A 12,327-nucleotide genomic window follows, 5' to 3' on the forward strand; every position below is an offset into this window, starting at 1 on the left:
TCCACCTCAAAAACAACGAGGCTTCCGTTTTTCAGCTTTTTATTTGCGCTCAAGAAAAAACACTAAGCAAGGGCTTATTATGCGGACCTGGCGCCATCTTGTGGATAGACAACGTCAACCGTCTTTGGCCGCCGACGAGCTCTCTCAGAAATTGTAAATATTTGTTGTATATATATATATATATATATATATATATATATATATATATGAGCAATATCACACGAGTCGCAGTGCGATATGGCTGTATATCGGCACTGGTGGGAGGCATGCGTTGGCACGAGGCCGCAGGCAGAGAGCCTTAAGCAGGTCGCACACCAGAAGCGCCACTCGGCACCGCGTAGTGCCACGCAGCGCCATGCATTTTAGAATTATATATATAAATATATATAAAAAATACAATTAAGAACATTGAGCAACAACAGGTTAGATACTGTAAATGGAGCACATACCTCCTCTGTCCCTGATGGCCAGATTATTGCCCTTCTTCAACACAATGTCCAGCTGATACATCCTTGGCTTAGGCAACGGAGGAAGTTCGTCATTACTTGGCTCCACAATATTGATGCCCTACAGGAACAGAGGAAAACAATCAAGTGGTCAGACAGGGCTATGAGCATGCGATACAATATCAAGCTCATTCTAGCAAACCAGTTCAGTGTGTATTTTTAGGAAAACTCTAGTTATTACACTTTGGTACATTAACACTCTTTAAAAAAAAAGCTCTTTGTTGACATCAATGGCTCATAAATAACCTTTAACATCCATAGATTTTTTTTGTATTTCTCCTTACAAAGGAAAAGAGTTTTCAGATCATTAAAATTTCCTTAAATAATGATTTTAAGAACTGATTATGATTCTTCTAAGGCCGGAGTACTCATGTTCAGAGGCCAAGGGAACCACATTAAAACTACATAAAATGCGAAGCACCACAAAATAAAGTATGACTTCAATAATAACATTTCATTTAAGATACTTTAAGCAGTTATAGTTACTTTAAATGATCAAGTCTTGGTTATAAAAAATGGATTATTCCATATACTGTATAATACTACAACTAATATTAATACTGAATGTAATAACAGAAATGTGGAGCAATTAAGTATATTAGCACCTTAAAAATGCATTTATACAGTATTCAAACAGAGTATTGAACTCTGAGCAGATACACTATGTGAAACCATTAAACAAATGTAATATTATATTTTCTTTCTTAATAATTTATATTATTATTATATTATTATATTATATAATATTACACACATTAATACACTATTTATGTTTTAGTTGTGTTGCATTTTTATATTTAAGGTCACTATACAAAGTTGATGTGCTATTGCTACTATGGTGTAGTACAGTCATAGTAGTAGTCATTTTAACGGCTTAAAGCAACTCAGCAAATTAACTCAGCAATTAATTAATAAAAAAAATAATTAAACAAAGCAATTTGCTTTGCAGTTTACAGTATATTTTTTGTTTTTCATGCTGCTTGAATTAATCCTGCAGGCTGCCTGTTGAGTCTATGCATTGGAATTCCTTCTCAAACGATTATGAATAGATTCTCGAAAGTTCAGCATCAAATCTGTAATTAAATCGAAGCACGACATTACGACCCATGTGAAAAAATGAGCTACAAAAACTAAATTTGCTTCAATTGGACAGATGGATAAATTTAAATTTATATAAAGTTATATAGTTAAGCTGTAGTGTTATGAATTTGCATCCAATGTGGGATTCCGGATGCTGTTTCTTTTTCATTTTTTGGGTGAACTATCCCTTTTAGAAACTATTCTTTATATTGGAAATGAAAAAAACGTATTTGACAATTAACCAATTTGAGTTGACTTTATAGGGCCATGAAACCCCCTCTTTCGGTTCAAGTCTACCTCGGAATATTTTCAAAAAATTATTCATGATGGGTGTGAGCGCTGCAAGCAGAGGGAGGAGTGGGCATGGCTGGCAGAGCAGGGGAAAAAGAGGGGAGCGAACAACTGTTGACAGTTGGCTAACAAAATGAGACACGAACTGTGAGGAGACCCATGATTTTATAGGTTACAAAGTTAAATGCAAAGACGTAAACAGTAAGTAATTTAATGCCCTGCTACATATGTTATTCGTACATATACACATAACCACAATTTGCTCTATCATTATAAAGATAATCGTGTTTATATAAACACTATAAATCAGGAGGACTATTCTCCTCCTCAATCCCCAGGTCTGAATGCAGACAAAGCAGTGCAGCAGGTCTCTTGCCCTATATATTTCAACCATTAGCCCTGCAGATAATCTGGAAAAAAACATAAAAATAGGCTAACACAGCAGCATTGATAGGCGATTTGTCTGAATGACAATGAAAACAAACTGATAAAAGACAAAGTCCATCATTATCTAATTCTTGTACAGCTCTCCCAACAAAAAATGCTTGCTGCACACATAAAGCTTTGCTGTATCATCCCTGACAACATCCCTATAAGAAATAGGAATGAATAAATAAATAAGAATAAGAATAAGAAAACTCAAACGCAAAGAGAAATTAACGCATTATCACTCCTCTAGCAGATTCGAACGAAAATTATTTTAAACTCAGAAGATGAAATTAGCTGACAAAAGCTCAAAATTATCAAGTTTTCCACAAAATTAAAGCCGATGGGTGCTAACATTGTCTTAACTGATGCTCAACACACACAAATCTGTTAAAGTCTCAAAAAAAAAGTACTCCAGGGTGTCTTGAACCTTTAAGCTGAATACTAGTATTTTGCAAAATAACTAGTAAAATAGTATGAACTGTCATCATGGAAAAGACTAAATGAACTGGTCATTAGAACTATTATGTTTTTTTTTTTTTTTTTTAATGTTAAACAGTACATGAGAATTACAGAAAATACAAAATGAAAAGTTCCCAGTAGAGCTAATGCCTTCAACTGTAATTATATATGAAGAGTTCAGATGTAAAAACCTCTAAGTGCCATCTGAAATGTACTTTCTTAAATAAACATTGTTCAGTTATTTCACATTAAAGGCCAAGAAAATGACCTATTCTTTTTCATACAAGTGAAATTACTGAACATGCACATAAGGGCCTGGAAAAAATGCACATTTTAGAAGATTTTTTTCTTAATGTAATAAATGAACAAGCAAAAAATAGTAATGCTCTTGATTTTGTTTTGTTTTTTTAATTTGGCAATGTTTGTTTTTCAGAAATGCTCTTGGTAATCTTAATGCTACATTTAAAGCTTGTTCATCCTAAATAATCAACAATAAACATAATCATAAACAAAAGCATATAGAAACTCCAATGCTGCTTAAAATGTAGATTTAAATGTACAGTGCAGCAGAAGGAATAGAGAAAAAATGTAGGTAAATCAGATCGTGACTCCCAGAATCAGATCAGACCACAAAGTCCCTAAAAACTCCCACCCTTCTTTATTGAGTTTCCATGTTCAATCACCCTTTATTTTTAAGAGTGAACATGCAGCTCAACTAAACAGATATAGCTCTACTTCAAGGCTCCTTTGAACTGTAAGATACAGTACAACAGCAAAGAGAAGAAAGGAAGTTTGCATTTCACTTTTGCCCCTTCTGGTTACATAATCATCCTCTGCCTCTACACCAGCACGAATCCAAGCCTCACAACCTTGAAGATGTAGAAAAGAGCCAATGTTTTCTGAGAGACTTCAGGCTGCGGCTCTGTGAAGGTCTGCTAATGTTAATTCTTCGCTAATGTTGTCATAAGCAGAATATTTAACAGTAACCCTTCCTCTAAGCAGGTCATCAGCCCTCGACAACGTATCAAAGAGCAACATTAAAACCTTATTAAACTGCAACAGAAGATGGAATGCTAATTTCTGGGTGACCGGAGGGCTAACCATTAGTGGCCCTTTGATTTACACTGTACTCATGAAAGCTAGTTTGTTCTCAACCAGAGCTAAACCTAATACTGTACCATATTTAGCACTGAGAAAGTCTTTTATACTATGGTATTACAGTATACATATCCTGCAGTGCAGCTTTAAAATACAACAACTTGCTGTCATCAGTAATAGGAAATATGCAGTGTAGTGTTTTTGTGGTGAATGCTAATAGTGTTTATGGGGCTTAGGGAGACATTAGCTCAGAATAGTAAATGGTTTTAGTGCTTTGTATCCTCATAGGACTTTGGGGACCATTTGTGGTGACTTAGCAGTAATTCTTTCAGCAACTTGACCCACATACACTTGTGATTTATACACTAATACACACGCACACACACACACACACACACACACACACACACACAATATGAAACGGCATAAAGCAAGTTGCCAGTTTTAATGTTTTAATGTTTAATGTAATGCCAATTAATGTTATTAATTCCGGCTCATTCTGATTATGTACCCCTATATACATTCCTGGGGAGTGCCAAATACAACCCAGGAGGTACATTTTTTTGCAGTTTTTGTTTTCGCAAATCCACCAGAAGTCTGTGTAAGCTTTGTCGGAGCTCAAATATCTCTCAGGAGTGCCCCCACCTTCCCCGTTCCTAAACCCAACCTATATTGTTTTCTAAAGCACCGATAGACCCACCCACCTACTTTCCTAAACCCAACTGACAATTATAAAAAAGCAATCTAAAAACAAAAAATGTTACCATTTTTTTTTATAATAATAAAAATAGTAATAATACCATTTATTTATAAGCACCTTTCAAAGCACTCAAGGACACCTTACAGCAGACAACATGCACATCATAATTAATGAATAAAAGATGTTTGCACAAATTTTTATTCATGGACATTTTGACCTCAATGTATGTTTTTTATTATTATAAACCCATATGAAATTAAGTGCTGGCCTAAAAAGAAAGTATTCATGCATTAAAAAGCACACATTTCACCTCATAGTCTCAATCTATTCTGTGACATTGTGTCGAGCTACATTTGTTACTGTAATTAATTAGAAAACGGACAGATTTAATAGTCCAGCTGTTTGCAAACATCATCAGGGTACACAAGGGTAATCAAACAATGAGGAACGATCATATTCAGCTCAAAACACTGCTGAAGTAAAAACATTTATCTACTCACTGCCAAGAGGCATGTATTTTCTCATTTCTTTCTTTTTGTTTAATAAGAGTTGATCTTGAAAAGAAAAAAAACAGCACCCTGACACTGTTGCTTAACAAACACTGTTTATTACTTATTCTTAAAAAAGTGACAAGAGGTTTGCAAGGTAATTTTGCCCGTAGGACCTTGTTACTGTTGTGTTTGAGAATTTCATTTCCGTACGGTTTTGCTCATTATGAAGGATTCTGGTGTCTCGCTGGCTCCACGAGCATTAGTGATATGATGAACAGGCCACCATTAAAAGTTGCTCCTCAGGAAGTTACAATCATATTTTCTGAGTCATTCTTTGTTATTAAGCATTAGACAATGTTTTCAAGGAGAATATGACTAGATGATGCAACAAATAAGCAATTTAGTATTTCCTGCAAACAGATATGAATTTGTTCCAGAAAATTGAGTTTCAAACCAGTGATATAAAAATCACACTAATTTATTGCATAATAACAATTCAATAAGCAATTTTTGGAAACATTTAGTTCTAATACGGTGGTTAGAACTGCCACCTCACAGCAAGAAGATCACTGGTTCGGGTCCTGACTGGGCCAGTTGGCATTTTCTGTGTGGAGTTTGCATATTCTCCCCATATTCACATGGGTTTTGTCCATTACCGCTCACAGTCATAAGACATGCGGTACAGGTGAATTGGATGATCTAAACTGGCCGTATTGTATGAGTGCATGTGTGAAGGTGAGATTGTATGGGTGTTGTGGCTGGAAGGGCATCCCCTGCATGAAACATATGCCCGAATAGTTGCTGGTTCATTCCACTGTGGCGAAAATTAAGCCGAAGGGAAATTAATAAACGAATGGAAACATTTCTGACTGTCCACAAAATAGTTCAAATAAAGTACAGTAGAATAGTACAATGTAGTGTGGTAGTATTTTTTTAATACTTAACATGATTTAAAAGCATTAACAATGTTTAATTTCAATTTGTATAGAAAGTACAAGCTACATTTTGATTGTTTAGTAAGTTCAAAACTAAAAAGGAAACTTTAGAATTGGTTATTATTACATATTTTTGATTAACTTATTTAAAATTAAGCTATGTGCAGTGTTTTTGGCAGTTTTAAAAAAGTTTTGTTTTTGCAGTATAATATTAATTAATTAATTTTCTTTTTGGCTTATTCCCTTTATTAATCTGGGGTCGCCACAGCGGAATGTCAACTTATCCACCATATGTTTTGTGCAGCGGATGCCCTTCCAGCCGCAACCCATCTCTGGGAAACATCCATACATAATCACAATCATACACCACGTACAATTTAGCCTACCCAGTTAACCTGTATCTCATGCTTTTGGACTGTGGGGGAAACTGGAGCACCTGGAGGAAACCCACGCAAATGCAGGGAGAACATGCAAACTCCACACAGAAACGCCAACTGACCCAGCCGAGGCTCGAACCAGCGACCTTCTTGCTGTGAGGCGACAGCACTACCTACTGCACCACTACTGCACTATAATATACAGTAAGTACAATTAAAACCCTGAACCTAAAATAATTGCAAATTGCATTAGATTAAACTGACTTAAAACATCAAGTTCAATCCCATAAAACCTAAAACTTTAGTTGAAACATGATAACATATTAATATTTTGGTCGGTGGCTTGATTTGTGTTTTTCTCTTTGATTAAGCCTCTCTTGTTTTTTTCTTGGCTCTCATTCTATCTCATTCTCATGCACATGTACACTCATTCTAGTTCCTCCATAGATGGACACACCTGGTTGTCGTTGAGGACTAATTGGGAGAATTTAAAAAAAGCCACAAGGAGGAGAGAGACACAATTTTAGTGGACCTGCCAGCATTATTTTGTTGGGGGTTTTTTTGTTGTTGTTTGTATGTATGTATGTGTATATGTATTTCTTTTTTTATTTATTTATTTTTTTCTTGGAAATTTATTTAATTGTTTGATATTTGATTTATCATTGCCTTTGGGTGATAATGTTATTATTATTTTGGGTTAGAATACATTTTTTATTTAAAATGTTCTTTTGTGTTGCTTTCTCTCTCTTTTAAACGAGCCAGCTTAAAAAGAGGTAGTAACAATTATAAAAAAAAAAAATATATATATATATATATATATATATATATATATATATATATATATATATATATATATATATATATATGAATGTTTTTGACATTTACAAAACTCATTATACAATATTTTATGAACATCTGAAATCCAGAAACCATTCATTCATTCATTTTCCTTTCACTTAATCCCTTTAATAATCTATGGTCAACACAGCGGAATGAACCACCAACTTATCCAGAATATATTTTACGCAGCAGATGCCTTCCAGCTGCAACACACACACACACACACACACACACACACACACACACATTTATTAACACACATACACTGCAGACAATTTAGCCAATTGACCTATGGCGCATGTCTTTGAACTTGTGGAGGAAACCCGAGCACCCGGAGGAAACCCACTCCAACATGGGGAGAACATGCAAACTCCATATAGAAATGCCAACTGACCAAGCCGGCTTAAACCAGTGACCTTCTTGCTGTGAGGCGATCATGCTACCCACCGCGCCACCATGACGCCATTATCCACAAACCATTTATTTCTAATTTTAAATAAAACTTTGCGTAGACACTGGCATATGCATAAAGTCATAAACGTCGTAAAAGTTCAAAAGTCATGTAATAACTCCCAGTGACGAGTTTGAGTATTTCAATGAGTGCCCTATAAAGGGTTAACATTTAGTCCACTTGTTCAATACCACTTTTCATTATTAACTGACACACCTGGGGGTTTCAGTTGAGAGCTTTATTTAAAACACAGACACCTAATAATTCACACTCTGACCTGCATCTACCTACTAATCTATTATATATGCAACTGCCTTAAACTACCTTTGTAATTTGACCACATTTACTGTACACTAGTTTATCTGACCCTGTTAGATTAGATAATTACCTGGAATAAATGATTATAAAGGCTAAATGTAAACATCAGGTAAAACGCTGTGGTACGCACTTATTTGTCTCATTTTATAGTAACCACAAAAATAAAGGTACAAAATCTGTCACTGGGGTGGTACCTTTTTTAAATGTACATTTTTGTACCACAGAGGTGGACATTACTACCTTTAAGATACATTTTTGTTCCTTTATGCTTTACTTTTAGAACTTTAAGGTACACTGTAAAAAAATATTTTTCACCAGATTTTTTAATTGTTCAATCATCACATTTGATAAGTAATGCTTCTTCAGATTTGCGTTATAACAAACAAATAAAATGACACAAACTTGTTGTCAATGTACAGTATTGTTTCCAGGCAAAATCTTTCTAAATCAGATTAGATCTTTGCAAATACATGTGGAGTTTGGCCACCTTTATAAAGCTTGCACTGTCATTTTTTTCCCATGATTTGTTATGACAACATATTTTCTTTTGTCAAGTCAACTTAGATTCACTAATGTAGTTGAGATAACAAAGGATTTTTAGTTTATGTTGATTAAAATAATAGCATGGTGGTAACGCACTGATTTAACATTAAAAAAAGTTGATTCAACTAATTAGACTAGACTCCCGAGTCTTTGTTTACCCTCCGAAGTCAACGCAAAAGGCATTTAAACAAGAAGGCAACATTTTCTCCCCTTCAGAGGCGAGCAAAGACGAGCAACTTTTATGGTAAGTCCTTTAAAAATTAATGTCTTTATTGTCTGGTTTGTCTTGGAGTGGTTTGAAGTATTGCCAGAGAAGTTAGCAGTTGTCAGAAATCTTACTTTACTATAATTTACAACAGTAAAGTTTGTTTTAGGTTTTAAACGTGAAATAAGTAGTTGGGTCAATTATTTACCTCTGTCAACTGAACATTTTAAGTTGAAAAAACTTAGAGAATTAAGTCAATACAACTTAACTGAGTCAATCCAACAAGATGACTTAACTAATTTTGGTAACACTTTATTTTGGTGGTCTATTTGAGTATTAGTATACTGTTTGCCTAATATCTGTTGATACTGCTCCTTAAACAGACATTTAACTGACTATAAGAAACTTTGCAAGTACATGTTAACTTACACTAACCCTAACCCTAACCCTAACCTAACAGTCTATTAATATTTAAATGAGAATGCAGGGTAGATGCAATGTAACTTAATTCAACAAACCCTAAAGTGTGACCCTAATTTAAGTCAAGTGAACAAATTATTTTTTTACAGTGTACTATGAGGTGCACATTTGTGCTTTTTATGTATTATTATGTACCTTTAAAGACTTGTCAGGGGTATACAAAAATTACCTTTTGAACAAGTACAGCCACAGTGACAGATTTTGTACCTTTTTTTCTGAGAGTGCAACTGACAATGAACTGTTTTCGTGATACATCATCAATCTGCCATATTGGTGTCACAGAATGTACACAATACTATTGAACTGGACAAAGCACACATATTTAGCTGAGTTCTCCAGCTGAAAATGATCAATTATTGTTATGTTTTGTGCTGCACTTATTGATCAGACTGAAAATAGGTCAAATAAAACATTAAGAGTACTATAGACTGCCACGAGTTATCACAACTCAACATGTCAGAGCATGGGAAATAAAAGCTGTTTGGGCCAAACTGAACCAGGATTTCCAAGGCAAGATTCTTGACAGCATTCATGTTTGTTGTTATTATTTCCTGTCAGTGAAATATTAAACTGATATTGCAATTTAGACTGCTCATAAGTACAGGGTGATTTAAAAAGAATACCACAACTGAAAATCCAGCTGGGGTGCCAAGAAAAAAAAAAAAACTAAAATAATGGCTGTTAAATTACAGACATTTTATCATAAAATAACAGACATTAAATTAAAGAAATTTCCTTAAATATAAATTTCCGAAAAATTTCGTAATTTACCGGCCATTTTGTAACGTTTTGTTTTTTATAACAGATTTTTTTTAAGTGTATCCAAGTTAGAGTATTGGGATTGATGTCACTCGAGTGTCTGGAGGGGGTCATATAACATCTATGAACTTGTTTTCTACTGCAAAAAAAAACTTTAAGTACTCTTCACATCGATTAATTACCCAAGGTTCTATCATGTTTCTTTGATTAAAAACAGATTTTCAAAGTTGTGGTTATCGTTTTGAATCACCCTGTATATTTTACAACCTATTACATTCAGTTTATCAAAGTATTAGCAGCTTCCACACTTTTTTTCCACATGGTATTCAGCAGTACAATAACCATGCAATGTTGTTTACATGCATGAACATACAGGACATACAGTCAAATCCTGATCCAAATCGTCACCTTATAATTATAAAGTTCTATCTGATATTTTTTGAAAATTGAGTTATTGACATATTCTTGTTAAATAACAACTTATTTACATTATGGGATGTTTTTTATAAGTTGTTTACATTGTAAGACTTTTTATAAAAAAAAAAAAAAAAACATTACACATATTTTTTGCTATATGCAATGCAAAAACTTTTAAGCTCAATATCTCAAATCATTCAGAACGCAGATAGAACCTTATAATTCCAAGGTGATGAAATACATATCCACTATAATCCAAATTCAGCAGAAAATAAATTATTATGCAGCTAAAAGGATCTACTGTATATAATCTATGATAACAACAACAATCTATAGTAAAGCTATAATGCCTTGTATAATCACAGTATCATTATTATTAGTATTGTTAATCTATTGTTGCCATTCATAAAGTGATTTCTCTAGAGCCTGTTGTCTGTTACATGCACAAAACTCACAAAAATCAAGCTACAAAAACATTTACTTAATACCACGCTCCATGAAGATAATCAAACGCTCCTTCTCTTAACTTTCATTTATGCCTCTCCAGGGTCAAAAACATTTAGCTGAACTGATGAGAGCTTTGCATAATAAGCGCCTATCATGAATAAGAGATGACGGTGATGAAGTTTCAGCCCCTGGAGTCATACAGTTCATACAGTAAAAGAGCTTATAATGTGGATATTCCACTCCACAGGTATACAGTATGGACATCCTTTCACTGGACAGATGGCCAGGTGACGGATGGGTCAGAAGTGACACTACGAGAGATGGGAAGGTCTGAGAACTACTTTTTCAGAATTGCAGCTGCTGACAGCTGCATGTATAACTGTATGTGTGGAAAGTGATGTAGATTATTTTTTCATTAATTTTTTCTTTGGCTTAGTCACTTTATTTATCAGGGATCACCACAGTGGAATGAACCACCAACTTATGCAGCACATGTTTTACACAGCGGATGCCCTTCCAGACACAACCGAGCATTGGGAAACACCTATACACTCTCTCATACACCCTCATACACTACGGCCAATTTAGTTTATTTAATTCACCTAAAGTGCATGTCTTTGGACTGCGGGGGAAATCGGAGATCTTGGAGGAATCACATGCAAACATGGGAACAAACTCCACAAAGAAATGCCAACTGACCCAGCTGGGAATCGAGCCAGCAACCTTGCTGTGAGGCGACAGTGCTAACCACTGAGCCACTGTGTCCCCTGATGTAGATAACTAATACATTTAAATTCTCTGCTCAATGTTTATTTTGGTGTAGCCTATTACGTGGCACAAAAAAATAATGTCTTACATGGATATGAATTATAGAATTTAGGCTTGACATATTTAAACAAATATGAGAAACATTTATTTTGCATATCAGGGAATGAAAGCAATGCAGAATATGTACAGATCAAAACATTTAGAACATCTGACAGAGAAAAATAAAACTGAAAAAACCTTCAGAACACATTTCATAATGTTCATGAAACCTGCACATGGTTAAACAACAAATATCAGATGAAGTGAGTTGTGAGTATTGTTTTTTTTTATCAAATTTACTTCAACATTTAACATTTAATTTATTGTGGATCTTAAGAACATTATTATAACAATGTTATACTATAATTTCTGTAACTGAAAGGCTTTCCTTTGAATTCTGTGAAGGATCATGTTTGGGACTGACAGTGATATAGCCCTATTTTTGTGTTTTTGTTTGTTTTCTTTTTTTTTTTTAATAAGAATTTTCCTATGAAAAATAAACTTGCATATGAGCTTCTGTCGAAACTGTCATAACTTTAATAACAACTGTGATAAGATCCAGCTTCAAACTTAACCGCCATCAGATTGATGTGTTTCAACAGATTTAGGGTGTTTTACTGTATTTTAAATTTGTCTGTATAGTTTTGAATAGTAGATATTTAATAGTGGATATTTAATAATAGATACTCAGTCA

The 12,327-nt window shown here is 34.2% G+C and overlaps 1 protein-coding gene across 4 annotated transcripts in view; it reads right to left on the reverse strand.

Moving 5' to 3' along the window:
- The window catches only part of mctp1a (multiple C2 domains, transmembrane 1a), a 256,389-nt gene that overhangs the window by 189,892 nt on the left and 54,170 nt on the right, over positions 1 to 12,327 (reverse strand). For all 4 annotated transcript variants that reach the window (XM_068221519.1, XM_073951401.1, XM_068221518.1 and 1 more), the window contains exon 2: positions 450 to 567. In XM_068221519.1, the coding sequence (XP_068077620.1) occupies positions 450 to 567 (118 nt within the window). The remainder of the gene's footprint in view (positions 1 to 449; positions 568 to 12,327) is intronic.

Source organism: Danio rerio, chromosome 5 (assembly GCF_049306965.1).
Source record: "Danio rerio strain Tuebingen ecotype United States chromosome 5, GRCz12tu, whole genome shotgun sequence".
Classification (NCBI taxonomy): Eukaryota; Metazoa; Chordata; class Actinopteri; order Cypriniformes; family Danionidae; genus Danio; species Danio rerio.